Source organism: Dacryopinax primogenitus, assembly GCF_000292625.1.
Source record: "Dacryopinax primogenitus strain DJM-731 SS1 chromosome Unknown DACRYscaffold_20, whole genome shotgun sequence".
Classification (NCBI taxonomy): Eukaryota; Fungi; Basidiomycota; class Dacrymycetes; order Dacrymycetales; family Dacrymycetaceae; genus Dacryopinax; species Dacryopinax primogenitus.
Genome location: NW_024467217.1, coordinates 274,545 through 302,136, shown reverse-complemented (window position 1 = coordinate 302,136; position 27,592 = coordinate 274,545). Strand labels below are relative to the sequence as shown.

General features: G+C 51.5%; 12 protein-coding genes across 12 annotated transcripts; 6 read left to right on the top strand and 6 right to left on the bottom strand.

Annotated features, from left to right (window-relative positions):
* Positions 1–75: 75 nt before the first annotated feature.
* On the top strand, positions 76–1,202 carry DACRYDRAFT_111104 (uncharacterized protein; the record flags this gene model as incomplete). The annotated part of the gene is made up of 4 exons (XM_040769174.1): positions 76–252; positions 323–565; positions 617–748; positions 810–1,202. The coding sequence occupies 4 exons, from the start codon at positions 76–78 to the stop codon at positions 1,200–1,202; spliced, it is 945 nt and encodes a 314-aa protein (XP_040625022.1).
* Positions 1,203–1,588: 386 nt separating this feature from the next.
* On the bottom strand, positions 1,589–2,860 carry DACRYDRAFT_118878 (uncharacterized protein). Its single transcript, XM_040770680.1, has 3 exons — positions 2,311–2,860; positions 2,120–2,257; positions 1,589–2,065 (listed from the first exon to the last, which is right to left on the bottom strand). The coding sequence occupies exons 1-3, from the start codon at positions 2,833–2,835 to the stop codon at positions 1,667–1,669; spliced, it is 1,062 nt and encodes a 353-aa protein (XP_040625021.1). The 5' UTR covers positions 2,836–2,860; the 3' UTR covers positions 1,589–1,666.
* Positions 2,861–4,052: 1,192 nt separating this feature from the next.
* Positions 4,053–4,872, top strand: DACRYDRAFT_18214 (uncharacterized protein; the record flags this gene model as incomplete). Its single annotated transcript, XM_040771342.1, has 4 exons — positions 4,053–4,444; positions 4,509–4,621; positions 4,677–4,774; positions 4,828–4,872. 4 exons carry the CDS (start codon positions 4,053–4,055, stop codon positions 4,870–4,872), a joined length of 648 nt encoding a protein of 215 aa, XP_040625020.1.
* Positions 4,873–5,515: 643 nt separating this feature from the next.
* Positions 5,516–7,421, top strand: DACRYDRAFT_24639 (NAD-aldehyde dehydrogenase). Its single transcript, XM_040773771.1, has 6 exons — positions 5,516–5,749; positions 5,799–6,034; positions 6,079–6,502; positions 6,562–6,826; positions 6,876–7,151; positions 7,207–7,421. The coding sequence occupies exons 1-6, from the start codon at positions 5,579–5,581 to the stop codon at positions 7,260–7,262; spliced, it is 1,428 nt and encodes a 475-aa protein (XP_040625019.1). The 5' UTR covers positions 5,516–5,578; the 3' UTR covers positions 7,263–7,421.
* A 4,917-nt stretch (positions 7,422–12,338) lies between these two features.
* On the bottom strand, positions 12,339–12,802 carry DACRYDRAFT_24638 (uncharacterized protein). The gene has a single exon (XM_040773770.1). The coding sequence runs from the start codon at positions 12,656–12,658 to the stop codon at positions 12,395–12,397; it is 264 nt and encodes an 87-aa protein (XP_040625018.1). The 5' UTR covers positions 12,659–12,802; the 3' UTR covers positions 12,339–12,394.
* An 821-nt stretch (positions 12,803–13,623) lies between these two features.
* DACRYDRAFT_18212 (uncharacterized protein) lies at positions 13,624–14,451 on the top strand (the record flags this gene model as incomplete). Its single annotated transcript, XM_040771341.1, has 4 exons — positions 13,624–13,700; positions 13,917–14,013; positions 14,121–14,246; positions 14,302–14,451. 4 exons carry the CDS (start codon positions 13,624–13,626, stop codon positions 14,449–14,451), a joined length of 450 nt encoding a protein of 149 aa, XP_040625017.1.
* A 2,418-nt stretch (positions 14,452–16,869) lies between these two features.
* DACRYDRAFT_111098 (uncharacterized protein) lies at positions 16,870–17,932 on the bottom strand (the record flags this gene model as incomplete). Its single annotated transcript, XM_040769173.1, has 3 exons — positions 16,870–17,208; positions 17,267–17,404; positions 17,459–17,932. 3 exons carry the CDS (start codon positions 17,930–17,932, stop codon positions 16,870–16,872), a joined length of 951 nt encoding a protein of 316 aa, XP_040625016.1.
* A 163-nt stretch (positions 17,933–18,095) lies between these two features.
* On the bottom strand, positions 18,096–20,451 carry DACRYDRAFT_24637 (uncharacterized protein). Its single transcript, XM_040773769.1, has 2 exons — positions 20,404–20,451; positions 18,096–20,339 (listed from the first exon to the last, which is right to left on the bottom strand). Exon 2 carries the CDS (start codon positions 19,383–19,385, stop codon positions 18,423–18,425), a length of 963 nt encoding a protein of 320 aa, XP_040625015.1. The 5' UTR covers positions 19,386–20,339; positions 20,404–20,451; the 3' UTR covers positions 18,096–18,422.
* Positions 20,452–22,061: 1,610 nt separating this feature from the next.
* On the bottom strand, positions 22,062–22,591 carry DACRYDRAFT_111096 (uncharacterized protein; the record flags this gene model as incomplete). The annotated part of the gene is made up of 4 exons (XM_040769172.1): positions 22,062–22,109; positions 22,162–22,322; positions 22,377–22,427; positions 22,474–22,591. 4 exons carry the CDS (start codon positions 22,589–22,591, stop codon positions 22,062–22,064), a joined length of 378 nt encoding a protein of 125 aa, XP_040625014.1.
* Positions 22,592–23,221: 630 nt separating this feature from the next.
* Positions 23,222–24,272, top strand: DACRYDRAFT_24636 (uncharacterized protein; the record flags this gene model as incomplete). Its single annotated transcript, XM_040773768.1, has 3 exons — positions 23,222–23,501; positions 23,549–23,686; positions 23,744–24,272. A coding segment is annotated over one exon (417 nt), but the record flags the coding sequence as incomplete, so codon positions are not given.
* A 387-nt stretch (positions 24,273–24,659) lies between these two features.
* DACRYDRAFT_24635 (uncharacterized protein) lies at positions 24,660–26,322 on the bottom strand. Its single transcript, XM_040773767.1, has 8 exons — positions 26,172–26,322; positions 26,038–26,121; positions 25,935–25,984; positions 25,700–25,881; positions 25,485–25,646; positions 25,282–25,433; positions 25,095–25,224; positions 24,660–25,037 (listed from the first exon to the last, which is right to left on the bottom strand). Exons 1-8 carry the CDS (start codon positions 26,204–26,206, stop codon positions 24,888–24,890), a joined length of 945 nt encoding a protein of 314 aa, XP_040625012.1. The 5' UTR covers positions 26,207–26,322; the 3' UTR covers positions 24,660–24,887.
* Positions 26,323–26,491: 169 nt separating this feature from the next.
* Positions 26,492–27,574, top strand: DACRYDRAFT_24634 (20S proteasome subunit). Its single transcript, XM_040773766.1, has 4 exons — positions 26,492–26,600; positions 26,648–26,801; positions 26,858–27,199; positions 27,250–27,574. Exons 1-4 carry the CDS (start codon positions 26,548–26,550, stop codon positions 27,526–27,528), a joined length of 828 nt encoding a protein of 275 aa, XP_040625011.1. The 5' UTR covers positions 26,492–26,547; the 3' UTR covers positions 27,529–27,574.
* The last annotated feature ends 18 nt before the right edge of the window (positions 27,575–27,592 follow it).

Genomic DNA, 27,592 nt, shown 5'->3' with positions numbered 1-27,592 from the left:
ACAGGCCTGCAGCCGCCGCCAGTCGCGTCTGAGCCTATTCTGCTCCCTGGTCACTTATCATCATCGCTAACTACTATGGCAACCTACAAACAATACATGAAAAACTGGGAACGAGACAGGAAAGAAGCTGAAAAGTATCCATTGACTCGGCGGATCACGCTGAACGGCACAAGTGCTGAAGATGATTTCGATCATCCCGTTTCGACCATCGACGTACACGCCGCCCTGGCCGTGGTGCCTTATTGTCCCCCAGTTCGACCGCATTGTCTTGCTTACAACGACTTTCCGACTATTCTTCTGACCTTAACGCGGGAGTCTGAAGACTGGGGAAGATAGATGGGCGCAGGTCTGGCTCGCATCAGTACACCTCCTCAGCGGCAACCAAACGCACCCTGTCGTCGTCAAGCTCTTTCAAGAATCTCTGTTCCCGCGTACAGACCCGACAGCTTTCGAATACTATTGTGCTTGGTCTGCCGCCGCGCTATGCGAAGCCGAGGCATGGGGGTATGAACAAGCCAAACCTTTGCAAGGACTGCTGTTGCCGCACTCAAATGGGTTTTATCGCGTCCGTCACCCTTCACACTATCACAAGTTCACTGATCTAATTATGTTGCAGTTCGAACTTCCGTGCGAGCAGATTGTTGTCGGTCATGTTATGGAATACATTGAAGGACATCCGCTCGAACGAGACTTCGATGGAATGATCGACGGCTCCTTCTACTCGCCGGAGAGTCAACTCGAGACAATTGTTGGTGGGTCGCCTTGTATGCGCGGATCTGTCTTGAAGAAACTAACATGTTCTTTGGTAGCTCCCACAGCTTTCCCTCAGTGTATATTGTCTGCATTTATGCGGTGTTCACCATGGCGACCTGTCTCCCAATAACGTTTTGCTACTTCCTGGAAAGCCCAGTTTCTTTATATTTATCGACTTGGATCAATGTTCTCCGTTGTTACCGAATCCATATGGTAAACCGGATAGCTCTGGCTTGTGTTACTGCCTTCAAGAACTTGAATCTGGCGAGAAGGTCACTGCTTGGCTGGAGGAAGAGCTCGTCCGTAGCAAGGCTTGGGCGATAGACGTTTTCACCTCGACGGATGGGTTCGACGACCTCAAAGAGTCGACCCTAGCCATAGAGGACCAGTACCAAGGTCAGGCTGGGTGGATGAAGGAAGAGAAGGAGAGGCAAGGTTCAACGGACTGAGTCGACGAGCCATAGGATTTTCCGTTCGATTGATCTCCACATCTTGGTTATCTCGACCTCTCCATCGTCTATGGAGGAGCTCACGCGCCGTGACATCCAACCAGACTGAAGGGAGGATAGACAGGACGAAGACATGCTGGCCGTCGGGAATTAATAAAATGATATGACACCCCGCTGATCTGCAAGGGTTCGCTAGGGCCTCATCTTATCAATTATATATTTAAAATGCCAGTGCTACATATTATCTCCTTTAAATAATTTGGAAGACAGTGTTGATCCCTGCCCTGCGCAGATTTGCAGTGTGCAGTTAAGACAACCCAAAAATGCTGGGCGGATGAAGTCACCTGGTCGTTGTATACACGTAACAGAACAATCAAATACATGAAGCGGACATTGATGGATATTATGACCGGTACTAGACAACAACAGTACGCCTTCGTGAATGGGGTTACGTAGTTCAGCCATCAATGCACCTCGTTCTGACCTTTCTCATCCTGGCTCTTTTTCAGCCGCATCGCTTGTGCTTCATAATCCCTCTCCGCGCCCGGGATAGTGTGCTTGAGCTGCCGGGTTAAACTGAGATCACCTAATATGGAGAGTGCCCAAGGTTCGTGCTTAACCAGTGCATCCTCCATCCAAGGACAGAAAGTCTCGCCCAATTCCAATTCTTCGGAGCACGTCCACAAGCCGCAACCGTCCATCGTCCCAAACATGATGTCGGAATACGCGGAAGCTCGAGCAAAGTCGAGGAACACGAAGAAGGGCAGCTTTCCAGGTATTTGTAGTACGTTGTTAGGAGATACGTCGCCATGATGAACGTCGCATAGATGTAGACAGTACACGTTGAAGGCAAGCTGTACAACCTGCGAAAGCGTTGGTGTCTCGAATGTAGAATTTTGATCATGGAAAACACATACCGCAGCACGGCTCTCACTCCGTCTCTCTGCCGAATAGAAGGAGCCGTCGATCATCCCTTGATAATCTCGTTTGAGCGCATGTCCTTCAACGTACTCCATGACATGTCCAATCACGTTCTGGCCGCAGGGAAGTTCGAGCTTTATATTACTTAGGTTAGCAAACTCACAACATAAACACGAAGATCACGCACGTGATAGAAGCCATAGGAGTGCGGTAGCAGTAGACCTTGCAAAGGTCTCAGCTGCGTAAATGCCCATGCTTCATTTCTGCATATTCCTATAGGAGTGTGCAAAGAAGCTCCTTCGGTGACGTAGTCGTCGTCGTCAATGTCATCACCCGGATGGGGAAAGAATGCTTCTTGAAGTAACTTGACAACAACCTGAGGGTGTTCGGTGGTCCTGGGAATGTGTACAGATGCGAGCCAGACTTGTGCCCATCTGTCCTTGCCCGTCTGTAGTCCACGCGTTAACGACAAGGAGATGCTCTCGTCTTCTTCGTCGAGAATAAGTCGAGGTCGGAATGGTGGCCGATAGGGAAGTACTGCCAAAGCAGCATCGACATCGATGGGTGAAACTTCTTGATCGAATAAACCAGACGCTCGCGTCCCGTTCAGCAGAGTACCCTCCCTCAACGGATTCCTTTCCGCTATGATTCTGTCTGCATTCCTTTCCGCTATAGCTCTCTCAATTTTCTGTCGGCTGAAATATGGGCTCATTGTATCGGGGTTTGCGGTGACGTGGTGGTATGGGTATGATGACAATTCCTGGGACCTTGGTACCCAGGTCTTGAAATGAATAATTCGACAAGAGAATGCATCCGTTTGGGATGCATACAAGCGGTTACAAAGATCACGGGGTCCCAGGACTGCTATCCTATCATGACTGCGTTATTGACCTTGACGGATGCAAATCTTGGGTCAGGTTCGAGCTCCTGCGAACATGAGACGACCTTTTGTACTAGCCGGGCAAGACCCTAGCTCTTATGTCGATTTGATGACACGGAATCTAAATACAAAAGAGGAAACTAACAAGTTTCCATGGAGTTACCATATCCTTTTTACTGTCAGCGTTTTGATGCCGAGTCGACCCAGGTAAGAAGAACCCTACTCTCACGAGCTAGGGGATTCATGCGTCTTTTGTCACTAATTGCCTGGAGCATGGCTTCTCTCAAAACATTCCGATCTGTTCGTTGGTGTTGGCTGCATTGCCTATCAGGTGTCTTGTCGTCAATGTCTCATTAGTTGCTTTTGTTATGCCTGAGTGTCAGGCAGCTGTCATCGATATCCTTTGTCTATTCAAGATCTTTGCCAAGCCACAACTTTTGCTTTCTATATTCTGAAAAGAGAAACAGATAGCAACGTTGCTGAAGCATACATGGTAACTTGGGAATGCGACCGGAACATGGAACAGCACCAGGAGCAATCGTTCTTTTCATGAATGATTTCAACTCTCTATGTGGATGCATCCCTGGCGCTTCTTCCTTATCGACTGCTTGTTGTTCACGTTAACTCAGGAATGAGACAAACAAGATGCTGCACAATTGTTCTTTTCATGACCGCATGTTAACTGTCTATGTTACAGCCCCCTGGAGCTTCTTCCTTACCGACCGCTTGTTCATGGTAACTTAGGAGCAATACCGGAACAATGCTGAAACATATCCATTCATTTTGGGTCAAGCCAAATGGCGCATAGAGCAACCATTGATGAACCCAGATTAACTATCTATTTTAATTCAGCCTTGGCGCTTCTTCCTTATCAACCGGTTGTTCTTAAGCTGCTATGATATCTTCTAGCCAAGAGACGGGAATGACGCAGTGTCGGTATGTCTTTCCTTTTTGGTTTTGCTTATGTCATTGTGAGGCTTTGACGCGGTTGGAGGATATAAGAGGTGCATCATATGCATGAGCTATGCCCTCACAACACTTTGGACGCGATGTCTCTTCATTCTCAACCTGCACCACTCCAGCCTATCCGAACTCCACATTACCAGCTCAATAATCATGGTATCACGTACAATCCATCTTGGATTGCCCTCAGCCCTTATCCACTCTTGGACCTTTACGGCTTTCTTGAAACTTCGCTTGCAAACAATGACACACCTGCACCTTCCTTGACTGCGAACGGAGAGCCAGCTTCTAACCCCTCCACAAAAAGTGAACATACTAGGAAGTTCGAGAACTGGCACCTCTCTCTCATCACATCACGGAAGTTTGAAACTGAATACTGGACCCTCAAGCAATGGCTTGAAGCTCGCATCAAAGTGATGCCATACTTTCTTGACAAACAAGCCACAGAGTCTTTTTCGTATAGTGAAGAAGATGAGGCGTGAGTTTACCCCTGTCGCCCTGTCTTACTGCGATTCATCAATACTCATACTTTCTCTTCACAGGAAAATGGCCTATATGAATCTTCACCAACCTGTGCGGGAGGCCCTCAACTCCGTTTTGAGATGTGCAGGTTCTACATGGAGAGTTGAATGGAAGGCAGAAGTTACTACCGATGGTATATCTCAACTTTCTCAGAGTTGCCCTTGAATATTATCTTATTTCTCTTGTAGGTGGGAGGTCTGATCAGCTTCTCGTTGCACTCCGGAAAGATGTACGATATCAATCCAACTATGACTGGAAGGAATGTTCCAGACACCGTGCTAACCCGGTAAGTGGCACCAAAGCAGTTGTGATAGATGTACTCTTACCCATGCTGAACAGGCACCCACTCAATATGCACTCTGTATCGTGGAGGATAAAGTATAGTTCTTCTGTACCCAAGCTTAATCATTGGCTAAAAGTCTGGTGCAGAAACCACCGTATGTGCATGATGCAGGGTTTCATGAGATTACGGGTCCTCGAAACGGCACCGACCAATCATATGAGTATCGAATGCATGCTGACAAGGACCGTCGATCAATTCGTAAAAATGTCATGATGCAGCTCATGAAGTCTGTATGTCATTCTCAATGCAAAGCTGGTAATCTGAATCCTAGCCCAGATACTGTGCCGCGTTCTGCTGTCAGCGGGTTATTCTGTTTGACTACGATCTCTGCTATATGCTTCACTTCCAAACACCTGTGATTGCAGCGGAAAAGCGTGTGAGGCTTATTTTTCGAGAGGATATTGCGGCACATGTGAAGCAGATAGCAGCCAGAGATGCACGAAAACACTTATTCGCTCTTGGGCTGAGTGCATTGAGCGAACTCGGGTTAACTGATTAGTTAACTATAGGGAGGAGAGTAGAGACGAGGCTGTAGACCACAAGGCCTGGGATTGTTGCTATACACCTTCAATTTGCTCACTTAGGTCTACCTAGAACGATAGCAGAAGACAATTTTATTCTTGCATCACATGGATATTGTTCTGGTACAATTTGGACCGTGCTAGAGGACGAGAATATATATGGTTTGCTCAGACGATCCCTTAGCCATTGGCTCCCTGCTCTTGTTCGTCCCCTATCTCACTCACCATGCCAGAAACGCAGACAACCATCGCACCTCACTCGCTCAAGCCCGTTGTCACACGTCAATACCCCGGCGCGGCAGATATAGATGCTGCCATCGAGGCGTCTTTTCGTGTCCAGAAGGTTTGGCGTAAGGTGCCATTGGAAGATCGCATCGGTATTGGGAGGAGGTTCATGGTGCGCTCTTTCACGCCTGACGCCATCCAGCATTGAAGGATGCTTGAAGACGGAATTCGAGGCTCAAAAAGATCGAATTGCTCAAGAGCTATCCGTGCAGATGGGACGCCCAATCCGCTACACCGCAGGGGAAGTACGAGGCACTCTCGAGCGTGCAGAGTATATGCTCTCGATTGCAGAGGAGTGTCTAGGAGACGTAGACTTGACAGCAAGTGATAAGCCTGGATTTCATCGGTACATCAAGCGGGAACCGCTGGGCGTCGTATTGGTTGTCGCTCCCTGGAAGTACGTCCCTTGTCTATTCTGCGATCGAAGCTGATGGCTGTAAGCTATCCATACCTTGTGATGATTAACGTCGTCCTACCGGCCCTCCTAGCGGGTAATACGGTCCTCCTGAAGCCCTCACCGCAAACGCCGCTCACCGCCGAACTCCTTGCCTCGACACTGCTCGCCGCTGGCCTTCCCACACAGGCACTTCAAGTACTGCACCTGACCCCCGGGCTCGTAACACACGCCTCCGCCCATCCCCTCGTGAACTTCATCTCCTTCACCGGTTCTGTCCTTGGGGGGAAAGCTGTAGAGCGGGCAGCAGTGATGAGCAACGAGCAGAACGTAGGGGTGAAAGGTGTGGCCTTGGAGCTGGGGGGGAAGGATCCGGCATATGTGCGAGAAGATGCGGATCTGGGGTATGCGGTAGAGCAGCTTGTGGATGGGGCGATGTTCAACTCTGGCCAGAGCTGTTGCGCAATCGAGGTGCCCTTCCCCCTCCCTCTACCATCTATCCTCACTGACACCGCACATCGTATCTGCAGCGCATATATGTCCATCAAACGCTCTACGACCGCTTCGTAGAGCAATTTGTCGCTCTCTGCAGCAAGTATGTCCTCGGCGATCCCCTGGACCCATCGACAACGCTAGGCCCCGTCGTAAGCGTCGCATCCGCGTCGCGCATACGAGCACAAGTCGCCGCTGCTGTCAAGCAAGGCGCAAGGCAGCTCGTACCCCAAGAGCCCTTCGTAATAGCTAAAGAAGGGAGCGCGTATGTAGCACCTATGGTGCTGGTTGATGTTAACCACGGTATGCCCCCCGCCGCTATCCCACCATGATGCAAGTTAAGGGGTGATAGAAATGGACGTAATGATGACCGAGACCTTCGGTCCTGTCGTCGGCATCCAATCAGTCTCCTCCGACGCAGAAGCGTTGAAGCTGATGAACGACTCCCCCTACGGCCTCACAGCATCAATCTGGACTTCTCTTCCCGCCTCGCAAGCGGTATTCAACAACTTTGTCGAGGAACTTGAAACGGGAACGGTATATGCGAATAGGTGCGATTATCTCGACCCGGCATTGGCGTGGACAGGGGTGAAGGACTCCGGAAGGGGAGTGAGTTTGAGCCGGTTTGGTGAGTCTTTACACCGGGTTTCGGGGGAGGGAGAGGCTGAATTTGGGTTGGGTAGGGTTCGACCAGTTAACGAGGGCGAAGAGTGTGAATATGAAGATCGCAACGAACTAAGCCGTGGTCCGAAGAAGGCTTTGGTGTAGAAGCGAGATTGAGTCTGGAGTTTGGCAATGGTTTGGGTCGTTGGATCTAACAATCAATGACTTGGAATGATAATGTCTGGTTAGATGAACTAAGCGACCTGGGGATTGGCTATTGAAGAAGAATATTTGGCCCGAATGTAGCTTGGTACCAACTCGATGTATATGTACGGTTACAAGATGCAAATTATGCTACTGGGTGTTTCATGTTTACTTGAAAACGATATCATGATACACCGGACGTGGAGGTCTGTGTGATAGACAAGTTCCGCGCCATCTGTACCCATCCCCATGCTATATATTGTTTGCTCTACTACCTTCGATGCGTTCACGAAGGTTGCCAGGGATCACTCCGGGCACTTGCCAAACAAGGATAAACCAGCCCCACACACATTGCTCCATCAAACGCTCTCATTAACCCTTCCCTATGGCAAACTACGAAACGTTCCTTTAAAAAATGGGAACAGGACAGAATAACAGCTGAGACGTATCCGTTGACTCGAGGTATTACGCTATATGGCACGCGAGCAATTGGTCTTTTCGATTACCCCATCACGGTCATTGATGCCGATGCCGCTCTTGCAGTGCTTCCTTGTCGACCCGATGTTCGACCTCGATTTCTGCTCTCCAAGACTTCTGCAAGTATCTGCATGACATTGACAACTAGTTTGCAGACTGGAAAGGACAGATGGGCACAAGTCTGGCTTGCATCTCTACACCTCCCTGACACCCAGCAGCAGTACCCGGTCGTCGTCAAGCTCTTTCAAGAATCACTGTTTCCGCGAACGAACGGATCTGATTTTGAATACTATTGCGAATGGTCGGCTGCGGCAATGTCTGGATTCGAGGCATGGGGTTACGAACAACGCGACCTTTGCAAGGCCTGCTGCTGCCTCACTCATATGGGTTCTATCGCGTAGGTCACCTTTTCACTTGTGCGTGTGTTTCCTAATTTGATCGTGTTGTAGTTTGAGCTTCCGTGCGACTAGATCGTTGTTGGCCATGTTATGGAGCACATTGAAGGACGTTCGATTGAGCGAGACTATGTTAGTATGATCGACGGCACCTTCTACTCCGAAGAAAGTCGTCTTCAAAGGCAACCATTGGTACGCAGCTTCTTCAGTCACTAATTGCTTTTGCTTTTGGAAAGCTGAACCATGCTTTCATAGCTGCGACAACTCATGCTTAGTGTTTATTGTCTCCATCTTTGCGGCGTCCATCACGGCGATCTATCTCTCCGCAACGTATTGCAACTTCCCGGACAACCAAGCTTCTTCGTATTTCTCGACTTTGCACAGTGCGCTCCATTCTCCGGATTCGTGGATCCTGATATAGGCGATCCCGATGATGTAGGACTCTGGCTGTGCCTTCAAGAAATAGAGTGTGCCGAGAACCTCATTGCCTGGTGGCAACCGCAGTTTGATCATCACGAGCCTTGGGCAGAAGGCTTGTACACGCCGGACGCATTCGGGCAGCTGAAGTTGACGGCGCCCGAGGGAGAGTGTCCGCATCTTGCTCATGTGCGATGGCTTACTCGGAAGGCAGACAATCAAGAAAAATAGGGCTGGACTCGAGAAATGAGTGGGGATGAGAATCTCAGGCTTGAGGAACAGCTTGGCAGCTGGGCGACTTCCTCTAATCAACAAGACTCAAGCAGACAAGAGCAAAATATGTGCATCCGCATATCATCATCAACTAGATCAACTAGATGAATCAGAAGAACCAGACCCGTACAATGCTACTAAGTATCCTGTATTCACGTAGAAGCAATAATAAAGCAGAGTGCTCACGTATCCGTAGGGTGGGAGAAGATCGGCGCCGTATCTCCTACGCTAATGCATCTTTGCTTCTCCTGCTCATTCTTCAGCCATGCAGCCTGAGAGCGGTACGACTTCTCTGCAAAATCCCCTAAAGCCTTGTGTTGCTTAATTGTGTTCTGTGTGAAAACATCCACCGCCCAAGCCTCCTTTTTATCCTCAACCTGTGATAGAACCCAGGCAAGGACATCCTCGCAGCTTTCCAATTCTTCAAGGCACCGCCATAATCCAATGCTATCCGCTGTGCCCCAAGGATCCATAGAAGTCGGAGAGGAGCGTGCAAAGTCGAGGAACACGAAAAAACTGGACTGCCCAGTGAGTTGGAATATATTGCCGGGCAGCAGATCGCCGTGATGCACGCCGCATAGATGCAAGCAGTAAACGCTAAGTGCAAGCTGTAGAAGCTTCGAAACAAGGCGTCAGTTCTTCGGATGAAGACCACGGTTATGCAAAGCAGCGTACCAATGGTTCCCTCATAAGTCGACGTTCTTCAGAATAGAACGAGCCGTCGATCATGGATTCATAGTCTCGTTCCAACGGATGCCCTTCAATATACTCCATGACATGACCGACAACGATCTGCTCGCACGGAAGTTCAAACTGAAAACCAGTCAGATTTGTGAGCGGATAGGACAGGGTGAAGGGTGACGGACGCGATAGAACCCATATGAGTGCGGCATCAGCAGGCCTTGCAAAGGTTTCGCCTGCTCAAACTCCCATGCCTCTAATTCAGAGCTTGTGGCTGCACAAACTTCCTCATAGTATTTAAAGTCGTATCTGTCCATCTCCGGGAATAAAGCTTCTTGAAAGAGCTTGACGACGACCGGGTGCTGTTGCTGGGTGCTGGGAAGTTGTACTGATGCGAGCCATACTTGCGCCCATCTGTCCTTCCCTGTCTGTAAGCTCCGTTTCAACATCAGGGAGATTTTCTAGTTGTTCTCGATAGGAAGGTATCGGGGTCGAACAGGAGGTCGATACGGAAGTTGCGCAAGGCTGGGATCGGCATCGATGATGCTGACCGGATAAACGAAGTTAAAAGTTGCTGGAGTGCCATGCAGGGCGACTCCTCGGGTCAACGGGTAGGTTTCGGCTTCTTTCCTGTCTAGCTCCCATTGTTTCATCCATGTTTTATAGGATTTGCGTCGTGCCATGAAGCCTGATAGAAAGTAGAAGAGGTCGAAGCTGGAATGTCAGACTACCAGCCGGTCGCGGAGGGCAGGTATCTGTGACTCCTCTTCGTCCCCTAGCTAATGAAGCATATGCATGGAAGGCGATCATTCACTAAGCACTGGCTGACGCGCGAAAAGCAGACGGTTTGGTGCAGCAGGTTTGCAAGGAACGCAGCGAACATGAAACGTGCATGTTGTCCTACGAGGCACGCTATTGATGAAGTCAAAGACACACGGGAGCAGTCTAAGCAGGACATCTCCCTAGGCTCTTAGTACCAGGAAATACATTATCATTCTGTATATGTAACACAGTGACACAGCAACATCGCCAAGATACATCGCAAGCAAACACTGCTGGTGATGAGAAGTCGCGTCGGGCATGTCTGACCTACTCTGATGAACTGTTCTCCTCCTGCTCCTTCAGCCACAGGATGTGGGAGAGGAAACGGTTCTCAAGCATGTGCGCTGACGACTTTATTTGATCGAATGAGGCGGGGGTGAAAACGTCCACCGCCCAAGCGTCTTTATTCACCAACTTTGGTTCCAACCAAGCGATGACATTGTTGGTGGCTTCCAGCTCTTGCAGGCATTCCCATAGTCCCATTTTATCCGGCTTCCCGAAATGACGCATGGAAGGTGGGGTGCATCGAGCCAAGTCGAAGAAAACGAAGAAAGTTGGCTGCCCAGGAAGTTGCATTAGGTTGGTATCAGACAGATCCCCATGATGAACACCGCAGAGATGTATGCAATATACACTGAGTGCAATCTGTAGGAGCTTCAAAAAACCGTGAGTGGGTTGAATGCAGACCGTGGGCATGGAGAGTAACGAACCATCGGCTCCCTTTGCAGTCGATTCTCCGTCGAGTAGAACGTGCCATCAATCATAGCTGCATAGTCTCGTTCCAGCGAATGGCCTTCAATATGCTCCATGACATGACCAACAACGATCTGCTCGCACGGAAGCTCGAACTGCGACACAATCAGACGGGGAAAGTGTAGAACAGCGTAAAGAGTGACGGACGCGATAGAACCCGTATGAGTGCGGCAACAGTAACCCTTGCAAGGGCAGCAATTGCTCAAATCCCCACGCCTCGCGCCCAGAGCTAGCAGAAGCAGACCATGCGTAGTAGTGTTTAAACTCAACCCAGTCTGTGCGCGGGAACAAGGCTTCTTGAAAGAGCTTGACGACGACTGGGTGTTCCTGACTGGTGCCGGGGAGGTGCACCGATGCGAGCCATACTTGTGTCCATCTGTCCTTCCCTGTCTGCAAGCTCCGTTTCAACGTCAGGGAGATGTTCTGGTTGTTCTCGATAGGAAGGTATCGTGGTCGGACAGGAGGCCGATAAGGAAGTAGGGCAAGAGCGGCGTCAGCATTGTTGGCCGCAATGGGGTATTTGAAGTGAGGGGTCGATGGTGTGCCTTCCAGGGGGACTCCCCGAGTCAGCGGGTAAGTTTCAGCTTCTTTTCGGTCTAGGTCCCATTTCTTGATGTATGCTTCATACGCGGCGCCTGTCATGATGTTTGATGGGATGAAGGAGAGTTCGAGGCTGGAGGGTCAGACTACCCGCCTAGCGCGTCGTCCCTAACTGTGACTCCTCCCAGTTCCCAAGTGTAGATACGGAGATGATCATTCCCATTCAGCATCTGACGTTTAAGAGGAGAGAGAGAGAGAGATGTAAGGTGCAGCGGAGGTATGTACAATGGCGACGGTCGCGACCAAGACGCATTTAGCACTGCGAAACGGTAGATAGGAAGTAAAAGAGAACCCTTGCCTCCGACAATTCATACAGGTCCATCACGACTGTTCTTCATCGATCTTCACTTACACTTGACCTCCTTGTAGACCTACAGTACCTTGTTCTGCTGCGCAGAATAAGTGACGGAATGACAAGAGTGCGTGCAACCAGTTGCGATTTTCGCCCCAGGCAACAACCTGCTACAGTATATATTAGCGATTTCGATGAGCACGATAACCATTTGCGTCATTCCACTGCGATGACTAAGAAGTTCGTATCCCACTAAGCATCCTCCTCTCCATCCGTGGATATTGAGCTTGGCGGTGTGGGCACATGTGGTGTCACCGTTGATCTTTTTCCCGTCTTCAACCGCACCTCCTTCAGCTACCGAACATGTGAGAGATATGGTCTCTCAGTGGCATTAATAAAACCCTTGAATAGGTCGAGGATGTCTTCTGTGAAAGTGCTGACAGCCCAAGGTCCGTGACGAATGAACTGGGGTTCCGCCCAAGCAACGACATTCTCCGCAGACTGGAGTTCTTCGAGGCACTGCCATAATCCTGGACAATCCGGCGTGTTATCCAGCGCAATGTTACGAGTCAACGGGTACATTTTAGCTTCTTTCTTGTCCAGTTCCCATTTTACCATTTATGCTTCAAACGAGTCGGCGCCTGCCATGAGCTTTGATAGGAGGTGGGAGCTGCAAGATCAGACCACCGGCATCGCGGGTCTTCCTCGGTCGTGACTCCTTCCAGTTCCTTATAGTGCAGAACCAGAGACGATCAATATTCCCCCTCAGCATTTAACGTGTGAATCGAGAGAATGCGAGTGTTGCGTTCCATGTCAGTTGTTTTGAAGCGGAAGCATGCAATGCGGCGACCGACGCGATCAAGACGCGACTTCCTTGTCGAAAGCCCTCCTCAAACCATCGACCTTGCTCACGCACCATCTAATGGCAGCCCTACAGCCCCGAGTATGCCACCCTCACCTGGTAATCCCCTAACCTACTCGTGGTCATCGTCAATCTCCCCGCTTTCGTCTTGACGACAAGCTGTATCCAGTGAAGCATGCCCCGAGAGCAGGACACGAACCAGAAGAGTATCTTCTTTTTGCCACTGCGCCAGCGTCAGAACAGCGCGTGGGGGAGGACGTTTGAGGTACGCGAGCGGCCTTGTTCGTTGAGTCGATATTAAACTCCCTCTTGCAGATTGTTCACTTGCCCATGTACTCGTCGCCTTCTCCTCAATTGGTGCCATCCCCTGCCACCCCCCCGAACTTTTCTCAATGAAGATCATTGAGCGCACAACTGGGATGATGAATTGGCCGATCGGCGAGAGACAACCGCGGGTGACACTTCTGGTGGCCGAACAACGATGCAAAGATCGGGTTTGGCCAAATCTCTCGCGATGACATCACGTAACTGCCGACATGTACGCACTAAACCTGCGCCGAAGTACCCGAATTCGCTGGATCATTTTTGATAGTACAAGCCGCTCGAGATTCGCGTCTATGTTATGCACACAAGATCCTCCAATCATACGGAACCAAGACTTGCAAGTATCGCGTGCAATTCTCAGAGATCGTCAACGAGTCCAAGCAGAGCGTCGCGCATAATGACTGCTTTCGGGCCAACAACCTCAAGGCGTGATTTGCCCCAGGTCGGTGGGGGTATTCTTGGTCCGAGGAACGCGTAAGAGCGCCGGAGCACCAGCCCCGAACTTGACGACCAAACACAAGGTCCCGCCTACATCTTTGAAGCAGACTCTGTCTCGGCCAGCCGCTGTAGGCGCCGCTGCAGGAGCCCGGAGAGGGGATCGACAAGTCGCTGACGGTCTCGCGTCGACGTGATGGAAAAGGTTAGCCAACTTTCACCATCGTCGCTCGGTGGCTAATGCTGTCCGCATAGATTGGAGACGCCTGCTCACAACAAGAACCCGAGATTCCTGAGGGTTCCTCATGCGTTGGAACACGACCCTCAGCACTCCCTCACCGCACTAATGAAGGTATGCGCGGCCGGGAGGCAGTCGCGTCTCGAGCTTGACGAGGCCAAGCAGGAATGTGCCACCTCAGGCGTTCATCAATGGAATACATGGGTTGATGGGCTGGATAGTATAGGATGAAGAACGCGTCTCCTCAACGGCAGGAGCAAGCACGTCTTGAGGTTGAGAATGCGGAGGACGACCTCGTCCAGCAAACCGAGGTCGCCATCACGCTTAGGAAGACACTCTTGGATAACGTGCGTTTCATCTCCCCAACATTCACAATGATTCCCCATATTGATCACTCAATAGCCTGAGCCACTCAAGAATCTCAACGAGCTCGTCAAGGCCCAGCTTGTCTTCCACAGCACCGCAGCCGAAGCACTCCAAGGCATCCAAGGCGACATCGAAGAGCTGACCGTTGCCGCAGAAGGCAAATACCGGAAGTCGCGCGACCACTAATCGCTCTGCTCCTCCATCTTGCTGTTCGCCTCCTCCCAGGCGCGCCGGACGTTCTATCAAGTTCATGATCCTGTAGTCCTGTTGGTGACCCAAGAGTGTCCGTTTCCATGACTGTTTCATCTCCCCGTTCCCTTATCTGCTACCGTTTCGCTCTAGTGCCTGTATATGACCGAAAGTATCGCTTTGCAATGAGATCACTGCGAATTTTCACATGCGTCGTCCATGGCGTCCCTCTACAAAATGGAAACTTCCGAATCTCAACCCCATGCATAACACTGGCACACGCGTCCGACGAGTTATCGGAAGTAAATCAGCCTTCTTCACCCGCGTTAAACCACCGTTGCTGATCAGAGCTTTACCTCCACTGCATATCGTGAGCCAGACTGAGATGGCTCCTAAGGTTATCCTCGCCAATCACATTGGATGATCAGAGTAGACAGTGGTGTTTAGTTCCAATTCGAAAGGGTGAAAGCAGTGACGGAATCCCGAGAGTGCGTGTACCTGGTGGAGACTTTCTGCTCACGAGGAACAACACGACAACTATTTGCATCCATTCCACTGCAATCACTACAAGTCCGTAACCCACTAAACATCCAAGTCTCGATCCGTGGATATAGAGCTTCGTGGTGTTGACAAACGCTCTCGCACCTTCGATCGTCTTCTTTTTTCCTGCTCTGCCTTCAGCCACTGAACATCTGACAGGTACGGTCTCTCAGTGTCGGGAACCGATGCCTTGAATAGCTGAAAGGCAGATTCCGTGAAAACGTTGACCGCCCAAGGCTCACCACAAACGAACTGGGGTTCCGCCCAAGCAACGACATTCTCCAAAGACTCAATTTCTATAAGGCACTGCCATAATCCCGTTCGATCGGGCGTACCCTTCACCGTAGTGATAGAATATGGATAGCACCCAGCAAAATCAAAAAACACAAAGAAAGTCGACGGACCAGGGAGTTGCCGTATGTTCCTGGGAGACAGGTCGCCATGATGAACACCACATAGGTGCAGACAATCAACACTAAGAGCAAGCTGCTCTAGCTTCAAAGCAACGCGTCGGCTTCTTCACGCCAGATTACTCGCAGGAAATTGACGAACCAAAGGTTGCCTCTTGAGTCGACTCTCCATTGAGTAGAACGAGCCATAGATCATGGCTTCATAGTCTCGTTCGAACGAATCGCCTTCGATGTATTCCATCACATGCCCAACAACGATCTGGCGGCATGGAAGCTCAAACTACAAGACTATGAGATCGGTCAGCGCACCGAGGAAGGGGAATAGAACGGACGCGGAAGAATCCATATGAGTGCGGCAACAGCAGGCCCTGTAACGCTCTCGCCTGTTCATAACCCCATGCCTCGAACCCGGACAGGGACGCAGCGGACCGCTCGTCATAATCTTCGAAATCATATTTGAACATGCGGGGAAATAAAGCTTCTTGAAAGAGCTTGACGACCAGCTGCTGTTCCCGTGTGCAAGGGAGGCGGCATGATGCGACCCAAACTTGTGCCCATCTGTTCTTCCCGCCGTGCAGGTTACGTATTAACGTTAGAGAAATAGTCTCCCAGTTTTCGGCAGGAAGTAGTCGGGGTCGAACAGGAGGCTTATAAGGAAGTATCGCAAGGGCGGCATCGGCATCGACAGCAGAAAGCGGCTCTTCGTGAGGAACAATTGTTCGCGTGCCATCCAGCACAATGTTACGAGTCAACGGGTACATCTTGGCTTCTTTTCTGTCTAGTTCCCAATTTTTCATGTATGCTTCATAGGACTCGATTATTGCCATGACGGCAGGAAGTAGGAGAGTTCAATTCGTCGCTGGAAGGTCAAGTTGCGCGCCCGGCGCGTAGCGCCGATCCGCGTCACTTCCGGGCCTGGTGTTGGATCATTCCCAATCAGCGTCTGACGTGTAAGGGCGTGTCGTTAGTGATCTCCCCGCGGAGGTATGCACCATGGCCTCTCGCACTTCGGCACGAAATGGTTAGGGAATATTCATCTCAACGTCCATCTGAACATTCTGCGACTCGCTTCCCTCCTACTGCTCCGCAAGAGAGGGACCCCTCGCTTCCGAGTATTTATCCACGACTCTTTCGCTCTTTACCCGCGCTTAGCCTCCCGAACGGATCCTCCTACGACCAATTTCGCCAGTCATCATATTGGTTGCTTAAATTGAAGGTGGAGGCGAGGTTAAACTTACGATGGAGAAGAAGTGAAAGAATCGAGAAAGGGTGTGCACATCGATGCGATTTTCCCCTAGAGGAAACCACGTAATTAATGAATTCTACGCACATGACAACCAGTTGCATCCATTCCACTGCAATTAGGAAAGAAGTCCACCGCCCACTAGTCATCCTCACCTCGACCCGTGGATATTGAACTCGGTGGGGTAGGGATACGCTCTTTTGTGAACCTTGATCTTTTCCTCTACGGTCTCTCAACAGCGTTAACCGACCGCCTGTACACCGCGAGGGCCTGTTCATTGATAAGATTTATGGCCCAAAGTTCGCCGCGAGCGAAAGGAGGGTCCACCCAAGCAACGACATTCTCCGAAGACTCAATTTCTCCAAGGCACTGCCATAATCCTGTACAATCCGGCTTGCCTTTCCACGTCGTGTAGAAGGTATATGGAGCGCATTGAGCAAAGTCGAGGAACACAAAGAAAGGGGACGGCCCAGGGAGTTGCTTTATATTCCTGACAGACAAGTCGCCATGGTGGACACCACATAAATGCAGGCAATAAACACTAAGTGCGAGTTGCTGTAACTTCAAAAGAACGTGTCAGCTTCTTCAAGGCAGATTCCCAGCGAAAAGTTTGACCTACCACAGGTTCCCTCTTCAGTCGACTCTCCATCGAGTAGAACGAGCCATCGACCATGGCTTCATAGTCTCGCTTGAAAGAATGGCCTTCTATGTACTCCATCACAAGGCCAACGACAATCTGGCGGCACGGGAGTTCAAACTACTATGCAATCAGACTGTTGAACGCGCAGCGGACGGGAAAGTGTGGACGGACGCGATAGAACCCATATGAGTGCGGCAACAAAAGGCCTTGCAAAGCCTTAGCCTGTTCATATCCCCATGCCTCGACCCCGGAGAGTGCGACAGCAGACCAACTGGCATAACATTCGAAACCACTTTTGTATGTGCGCGGGAACAAAGCTTCTTGAAAAAGTTTGACGACGACCCGGCGCTTTTGCGGCGTCGTTGCCAGCCATACTTGTGCCCATCTGTCCGTTCCGGTTTGAAAGCTGGTAGTTAGAGTTAGAGAAACAGTCTCTGGATCATCCGTAGGAGGTAGTCGGGGTCGAACAGGAGGCGCAGGAGGAAGTACCGCGAGGGCAGCATCCACGTCGATAGTGGAAACGGGGATGTCATAAGGGACAATTGTTCGTGTGCCAGTCAGTGGAACGCCTCGAGTCAGCGGGTACGTTTTAGCTTCTTTTCTGTCCAGCTCCCATTGTTTCCGGTATTCTTCATAGGTTGTCATAAAGACTGCGCAGAAAGGTACAGTAGCAGCAGTTACCGGAAGCTTTTGTCTGGATCAGATTCTTGTTTGTTTGACCTATCAAGGTGAACATTGCCTTTCCGCAAGACCTTCCAGTATCTTGACAAACAAGCAACACACTTAACCATAACTCTGGATATCGTTAATCACACATATTGTTATGAAATGAACATGCTCGGCAAGAAAATGGGAATGACGGAGTTGCGGAATGTCTTTGAACTGATATTGAGCAATCGGGGATGCGATGTTCGACTCGTGCCAGAACAGTTGTGCGACCAACGCGCACTCTCAACCAATAGTACCCCAACCATATGCGAACCGTGTCACTCTCTCTCATCTCGAGCCCCACCGAGGATCCAGTCTAAACCGAGGATCCAGTCTAAACCGAGGATCAGCAGTCGATCCTCGTCCTCTTCCCTGTCGAAGACCATCGGACGTACTCATTCTGCCTCCCAGATCAATCCACGAAGGATCATGCGTACTCCGGTCTCACTTTGATGTCCCATATATCCGGTACTTCGCGCTCTTTCCCATTCGCTCCTATCGCCCCTGTTCCCGGAGTGGTGCTCGAGAGCAGCCCTGCACCGCCTAAGACGCTCCCCGCTCCTTTGAATCGACGCCGCTCGTAGTACAGCGTTCCGTATGGTTCTTGTCCATCTCCAGCACTCACGACTCCCAGAGCGATGAACCTCAGCGTCTGGGTTGCCTGCCCTAGTCGCTGGACCATCGCATTCCACCCTCGATCCGGGAAACTGAGCTTCTCAGGAAGGAGAAGCTTGAACAGCTTGAGTGTATGCAGTGCTCGGAAGGAGGGAAAGTGTAGTGACGGGTCGTGTGCTGCGCTGATGCTGAGTGCTACTGTGCCTGACCGTCTTTCGCGGATAACGAGGGTGTGTAAGCCGCGTAGGGAATCGGCGAGCAGGCCAAGGAGCTCGAGAGACGCTTCTAGCACGGTTAGCTCGATGTACCGCAGTTCGCTTGGTGCTGATGACTGGGCGATGAGCGGCAGACCAGCGCGCAGAGAAGCATTAGTGACGAAGTCTATTACCGCGAGCTTTTCCACTGGTCTGCGAGGTACGAGACGGAGCGCGACAGCCCAGGAGGTCGTTAGCTCCCGTAGAGCGGGGAAGACTTCGGTACGGGAGAAAACGGGGCTTGTATGCGTGACGAAGTCTCCTGCCATGAGCGCTGCAATCTTGAGCTGTCGCACTGCCGGCTGGTGGTAGAGGAAATTTGAGTCGCAGGGTCCGACGGTGAGGAGGAGGAGTGTTTCTAACTCGAATGGACACTGGTCGAGGTTGGCAAAGATGTGCAGGTTGCCGTCTTGTCCACAAAAGCGGAGTTGTTTGAGTCGATGCAGAACGCGGAACACGCGGAACACGAGACGCAGATAAGGGGGAAAGAGGACGGTGCGGAATGCGTTGTCAGATGCCATGGACGGGAGGTCGTGATACAGTGCGAACTCGATGCATTGTACATGGGAGCCGAGAGAGGGCGTGCGAAGGATGGTCCGGCATATCTGGGCGGTGCGGAGAGGAGGACCGAAGTAGAGTGAGCGGTAGAGGTAACGTTGTGCTAGTGTACGGAGGGTGCGAGATGCGAGGCAGAGTCGTACCAGAGACGGTCGGTGGATAATGAATGACAGAATCTGGTCAAGCAGCTCGGGGGGGAGGGATGGCTGCGTTGGTGATGGGGAACGAGAGAAGGGGGTGCGAGATGGAGAAGCGGAGAGTGTTGATGTAGGTGAGGGTGGGGATCGAAAGGATGTCGTGCTGTATGACGAGGGAGGAACGATAGAGAATCCCTTTGATGGAGGGGTGAAGAACGGATCCATGTCGACCGTCAATCGTTCAGAGCACTGTGGTGACAGAGTAGACAAGAGGATGAGCAAGGCAGTGGAGGGGATGTGCCTCACCACTTATCCTCCTCTGACAGAATAACAGGCTAAGCCTTGAAGCCCCGATGTCGCCTGCCGCGTCCTGTCTTGTCTTGTGATGCGACTGATGATGCTCCGACGGGGAATAGTTCGTCAGAGTGTGTCGACACGGATGAGAGAACGGCCGAATCTGTTGAAGGATGTCGAGCGCTCGCAGCCGGCGGGGTGGGAGAAGCTGCAGCGGGATGAAGAGGAAGGAAGAAATCGCCTGATGATCCTTGAATGGTGGCCGATATGGAAGGACGAAGGCGGCTAGGATCGGCCGGAGAGGAAGGCGAGTTGCTGCGATGTGACCTTACGGCTTCGCGGCCGGATGAAATGTCCTCCCTCTACTTCCTCCCTCTGCAGTCGTGCACTTGAGGTGAGGGCCTGACTGGGAGTAAACCCGTTCCAGTGAGCCAAGAGATGTTGTATCGCTTGTGGGGGTATCGACGTCAGCTGCAAATGCGTGACCTGAATGATAGCAGTCAGAACAACAAAGGGGAACGGAGTACAGCGATACGGAAGGCTGCTCACGGGGTAACGAAGGATAGACAGATCATCCAAGCCGTGTTAGTATCTCCTGCCTTGTTGGGCGCCTCTTTTCCCCCAGGCCGTCAACCATGTCGCTCACACGCTTTCTCATGTGCGGTGGTCACGGTCAGGGACAAAATAAGGAGACTAACTAGCCCCTCCACCTTGCGCGTGGGATGGCTGTGTTTTTTTTTTCCCCTTGAGCGGGAGAGGTATATCTCCGAGGCAAGGCTCATCAGATGAGCGATGAAGGATGAGTGATCTCCCGCCGGCTGTCAATCCTCTTCACTTTTCTCATCTATGCTCCTCCAGCCTTTGTCACTAGTACTGTGATATTGGCAATACTCTAGATGAACCAAAACATGCTCATTCCTATCTTACCCGACTCCCAGATCACTCATTCTCAAAAAGGCATCGTACCCACCTTCCCCAACGTACTTTTCTTACACCACCTCAATCAATATCAATAATGTACAATGTGTATCATCCTTCTTGGCAGCATAATCCCTCATCCGATCTATCTCTCAGCAACACGGGAAACACCGGCGCGCCCTTGCCAGAACGTATACGCCGCAACGACAGCGTTCGGTCCCGCGGCAACCAATCGGAGTAATTATCCCCGCCTCCGTCCCCGTCCTCCTCGCTTCCGGCACGTTCTCACCATCAACGCATGCTGGAGTCCGACACGACCGTATCTCTTCTTTCTATCCACAACCCGATCTCTGCCGCCCATGTCGTGGCAACCCAGTCGCGTCCACAGCGGGTCGGATCAACTAACGTCCAAGCGATGTATTCATTTTCCCCCTATTCTCCCTTCCGCAACTCCTGTTGAGGTTCTGAGCGGCAACTTGTGATGTACGCGTTGCGAGATCGTTCATCTGTGCGCGTGTAAGTTCGGGTAAACATTACGAGCGTCAACCTTGCTCGGTCACGTTTACGGTCTCGAGCGGACCGGGCCTGCAGTTGACGAGCGGTCGTGCTGGAGAGGAAGGTGCGAGGGCGGTGTGGAGGTTGGAGGCTGGATCTCCACGGACCGACTTGACCAGAAGCATGTTGGGGAGAACGATCAGTCAGCCAGAGTCCTCGGGAAGCGTCAATGGAATATGCACATGACTGAATAGGGATGGGTAACAGTTTGCCGGAGCCGGTTCTACTCTGACGTTACTAGGACAAATGGGATGAAGCCCTTTAACCGGCCGAAAGGAAAGGAAAAACAAAGTGAGCGGGTGCGATTAGACAACGAGAGGATTTGCTGGGAGTTGCAGGCTAGTTGGAATACAGATGGATAGATCCATATATGTTACCGGCAAGATCGCAACCGGACAGTACTAGTGCAGCTTGACCAAGTCCGTCGTGCGTCTGCCCCTGGGGAGGGTAACGTTCTTCAGGCTTAACATATCTTGCCTTCATGAACGCGTGAAGAGGCTCGCCGCTACGGTGAGGGAGGCGCTGAGGGTCGTGTGACGAGGGGTGAGGAAGCGCTCTTGTTATTGACGGGTGGGTGTGATCTAGGAACAGAGCATTAGTCTTAGTCTCTGAGCGATGCTGACGAAAGCTGGCTAACGATTTCGTTCACCTCGGCTGAGACCGTCATCCCCTTGCCAATCCGCGCTCTAGATTCCTCCGCAGGAGAACTCATAGCAGTTGGGCCTACTTCAAAGTTTAGGCCGGACCTTCGTTCATCAAATACGGGGCGGGCGTATTGCTCCTCTAACGCGTCCCTTAGATCCAAACAACTACAGCACTCCGAGCCCAAACGTACCTTGAGGTCGTTGGCTACGATAGCAGTCCGTTTGTGTGCGACGCTCTGGCTGAACTTGCCGGTGGTCTTTGAGATGTCCGTGGGGTGGTCAAAGGTCTGGCTCCCGTATGGCTGAATGATTTCGTGCGGTGAACATCGACACGGAACTCGCGTGTCTTGTACTGTCAAAACGAATTCAGCACATTGGGGTACTGGAGAGCAGGATTAGTGCGTACCTGCCGGCAGCTGCGTGATGTCATCGGGAGAGATATGGCCGATCGCGTTCCCTGTAGGAGCATCGACACTTCACCCAATGATCCTTCCAAGCAGCACGCAGGTCATCGACGGAGTTGCCAACCTTCTTCGCGATCACCGCCCGAGTCGGTGCACCTTTTCGGTCACCAGAGGCGTCGTTCGCTGGTTGTTCATCGCTGACCGGCTGGTTTTGCATCTGTGTTGAGCGCTCAAATTGTTTTCATTGAGAAGGGTTGGGAGGAAGGCAGGGAGTCGCGGCAAGTAAGAAGAACGAGACGAGAACTCGTTGTAGTGGAAAAATAAGCAGAGCGCGTAACAAGGAAGGTGACGGATTCATGAGAATCGACGTGGAAGTCGCATCTTGATTGTGTCGGTCGCCGCATTGCATCCTTCCGCTTCAAAACAACCAGAAAGTACGAATCCTGTCTCTGGCTCTCTCCTCCAAAACAACTGACATGGAACGCAACACTCGCATCGTTCTCTCGATTCACACGTCAAATGCTGAGTGGGAATATTGATCGTCTCTGGTTCTGCACTATAAGGAACTGGAAGGAGTCACGACCGGGGAGGACCCGCGATGCCGGTCGTCTGATTTTGCAGCTTCACACACTCCCACATCCTATCAAAGCTCATGGCAGGCGCCGCCTCGTTTGAAGCATACATGGAAAAATGGGAACTAGACAAGAAAGAAACTAAAATGTACCCGTTGACTGGTAACATTGTGCTGGATAGCACGCGAACGATCGTTCGTTACAAAAAACCGCTTTCTGCTGTCGATGCCGACGCCGCTCTTGCAGCACTTCCTTATACGCCTCTTGTTCGACCCCGACTACTTCCTGCCGAAGACTCAGAGACTATTTCTCTAACCTTAACACCTAACCTGCAGAGCGGAAAGAACAAATGGGTACAAGTCTGGCTCGCTACAGTGCACCTCCCGGGTCTCCAAGCCTTTTCAAGAAGCTTTATTCCCTCGCACCCACAAACATGGTTTCAAATTTTACGCCATATGGTCCGCTGTGACACTTTCTGGGTCCGAAGCTTGGGGTTATGAACAGGCGAGAGCTTTGCAAGGCCTTCTGTTACCGCACTCGTCTGGGTTTTATCGCGTTCGTCCTAATCCTCCTTCGCGTTGACCAAACTCATCGTCTTGTAGTTTGAGCTCCCATGCCGCCAGATTGTTGTTGGGCATGTGATGGAATACATCGAAGACGATTCGTTCGAACGAGACTATGAAGCCATGGTCGATGGCTCGTTCTACTCGATGGAGAGTCGACTCAAGAGGAAACCTTTAGTACGTCAATTTCCCACCGTAAATCGGGTATGAAGAATCCGACGTGTTATTTTGAAGCTAGAGCAACTTGCTCTTTGTGTTTATTGCCTGCATCTTTGTGGCGCTCATCATGGCGACCTGTCTCCAAGGAACATACTGCAAATACATGGGCCGTCACCTTTCTTTGTGTTTTTCGATTTTGCTCGGTGCTATCCATATTCTATCGATACGGTGAAAGGTACATCCGATCGGCCAGGATTATGGCAGTGCCTAGTGGAAATTGAGTCTTCGGAGAATGTTGTTGCCTGGGTGGAACCCCAGTTCGTTCGTGGCGAGCCTTGGGCGGTCAACGTTTTCACGGAAGAGGTCTTCGAGCAATTCAAGGAATCGATTCCCGACACAGAGGACCCGTATCTCTTATATGTTCAGTATCTGAAGCAAGAGCGCGAAAAGCCAAAACGATCAAAGGTGCGAGAGCATTTGTCAACGCCACGAAGCCCAATATCCACGGATCGAGATGAGATTGCTCAGTGGGCTACGAACTTTGGAGTGCCTAGAGTCGAATGAATGCACCTGATTGCAGAGCTCGTAGAATTCATTAATAGGTTGTTTCCTTTAGCGCGAAAATCGCATCGGTGTGCATGCATTCTCGTAATTTCTTTACTCCTTCCACACTTTCAAATGTGAGCTTAACGTCACTGTCTAATCTGATCAGCGAATCTGATCAACGAGGTTGACTGTCTGAGGAGCCGTTCCGGCCTTGTTCACGATATGTAGTGGAGGTCATGTTCTGAGCAGTGGTGGTCTGACGCGGGTGAAAAAGGCTGATCAAGATAAGGGCCGAGATTTACTTGGGATACGTCATCGGAGGCGATGGTGATCTCATGGGCAGAAGGAAGGGAAGCGAGTGGGAGAGTGTTGCGATTGGGGCTGAGATTCGGAAAGTCTTCATTTTGTAGCGGGGTGCGGACTATGCATGTGAAGATTCGCAATGGGATCTCATTTCGTGAATATAGGCTCTGGGTTGCAAAGCGATACGTTCGGTCATATACAGGCACTAGAGCAAAACGGTAGCAGATAAGGGAACGGGGAGATGGAACAGTCAACGAACGACTGGGAAGGGATACTCTTGGGTCACAGACAGGACTACAGGATCATGAACTTGATAGAACGTCCGGCGCGCCTGGGAGGAGGCGAGCAGCAAGATGGAGGAGCAGAGCGATCAGTGGTCGCGCGACTTCCGGTAGTCGCCTTCTGCGGCAACGGTCAGCTCTTCGATGTCGCCTTGGATGCCTTGGAGTGCTTCGGCTGCGGTGCTGTGGAAGACAAGCTGGGCCTTGACGAGCTCATTGAGGTTCTTGAGTGGCTCGGGCTATTGAGTGATTCAATATAGGGGAATCCTTGTAAATGTTGGAGAGATGGAACATACGTTATCCAAGAGTGTCTTCATCAGGGTGATGGCGACCTCGGTCTTCTGGACGAGGTCGTCCTCCGCATTCTCAACCTCAAGACGTGCTTGCTCCTGCCGTTGGGGAGAAGCGTTCTTCATCCTGTAGTAACTTGACCATCAACCCTCGGCATTCCCTTCATTAGTGCCTGAAGTGGCTGGTGCTTACCCCTGCTTAGCCGCGTCAAGCTCAAGACGCGACTGCTTCACCGCCGCCCGTGCTTTCATCGCCACGGTGAGGGAGGTGCTGAGGGTCGCCTGCCATGGGGTGAGGAAGAGCTCACGGATAGTGTGATCTTGCTGCAGGCGAGCGTCTCCGATCTGGGCGGATAGAATCAGCGACCAACCGGTGCTGGCAAAAGGTCGGCCAACCTTTTCGTTCACCTCGGCGTAGATCTTCAGCGCTTTCCCCAGCCGCTCATCGGGTCCCTCCACAGCGGCACCCACACCAGCTGCGCGGGAAAGAGCGTGGTTCAAAGTCTTGGGTGGGACCTTCACCGCAGGCGTCACGTGGGGAGCAGGAATATTGGTGCCCTAACGCGTCACCCAAGTTAGAATAGCTGCACAAATCCGAGGTAAACGCCTACCTTGAGATTAGTAGCCGCAAATGCAGTCAGGTTGTGCGCGACGCTCTGGCTCAACTCGCTGACGCTCTCAGAGATTTGCGTGGGGTAGTCGTAGGTCTCAGTCCCGTATGCCTGGGTGATCTTGAGCAGAGCCAGGTGCGTTGTGCGTAGAGCATCAACGCGGGACTCGAGTTCCTTGTACTCTTAGCATAGATTCAGCGGGTTGCTGCATTTCAGAACAACAGTGCACGCGCACCTGCCGGAAGCTCGGTGATGTCATCAGGAGAGATTTGGCCAAGGCGTTCCCTACATGAAGAACATTAAACCGTTACTTCATAACCCATGCCGTAAACGCGCACCTCGTCGCCTGAACGGAGTTGTTAAAGCCCTTCGCGATCCTACTGGCGCCGCTCGAGACGCTGCTGAGGTTGATCTGACCGAGGCTATCGAACCCTATCAGCGCGCCCCTCTCTTCTGTGCAAACGCAGCGCACCCAGCAGAGAAGGACTTTGTCCAGCTATTGGCCATTGATGACGGCTCCAGCTTTGAGTGTTAGTTTGGGGGTAGTTGGTGGATACAGAGAGAAAGAGAGTATAATGCTCTGCGAGTTGCGATGCACAGAGTGTTTGGGTTGAAGGACAGATAGGTGCCGGAGCGCAACGGGTTTGTCTCCTGGCTCAGATGGCTGTGCGCAGTGAGGCTAGAGTGAACGTGATTATCATTCTTGTGGCTGTGAAACGTGGAATGGAATGCCTCCGTGTACCAACTGGGGCGACGCGTAACCTTCCCAGGGCTGAGCAGAAGGGCTTGCGCAACGCATATACCTGCAGTACTAGTCTCCTTTCCATTTGTTTGTTCAAGAGGTCAAAATGTCCGTCGACGTGTTCAGGAAAGGTGGGTTCGACTTTAGCAATGCACGGAGGTATGCACGATCGTCTGGGAAATAGACAGGCGCTCATCCTGTTCCAGAAACGCGTTCCTCGAGGCAAAGGGCCTGCCGCTTCCAAAGGCAACAAGCACCGGTACCACTATCGTAGGATGCGTATATGCGGATGGAATCGTGCTTGGAGCGGATACTCGTGCGACTGAAGGACCAATCGTTGCGGACAAGAACTGCGAAAAGGTGTGCTCTCAGTCTTTGACACCTCTAGTCATGCTCAATAGCTTACATGCGTGTAGATCCACTACATCACAGACAACATCCGGTGTTGCGGTGCTGGTACGGCAGCTGATACTGAGTATACGACCGCGATGATCTCCTCGAACATGGCATTGCACGCGCTCTCCACCGGGCGCCAACCGCGCGTCGTAACAGCAATGACGATGCTGAAGCAGTACCTCTTCCGCTACCAGGGACATGTGGGAGCTGCGCTCGTATTAGGCGGCGTGGACCCAACTGGCCCGCAGCTGTATACTATCCACCCTCATGGAAGCACGGATAAGCTGCCGTATGTCACTATGGGCTCCGGAAGCTTGGCGGCCATGGCAGTATTTGAGAGCTCATGGAGGGCGAACATGACCGTGCGCTGTTTCTTAAAACGTAAAAGGACAGAATCCTGATACCTGTACAGAGGGAGGAAGCCGTCCAGCTAGTGGCTGCTGCCATCAGCGCAGGTATATTCAACGACCTCGGTTCCGGTTCCAATGTCGACGTCTGCATCGTCACGAAGGACAAGACGGAGATGCTGCGAAACTACGAGATGCCGAACCAGCGGGTGCAGAAAGAGCGCCAGTATGGGTTTAGGAGGGGAACAACGGCGATCAAGAGTGAGACTATTAGGAGCTTGATAACCAGTGAGACGGTTGTGCCGGTCGGGCAGTTGGTAACGGACGAGATGGATGTTTCATAAGCATAGTGCTTTGTGTTTCTGAGATTCCAATATACATCATGAAAGTCTGATGATTCTAGACCGT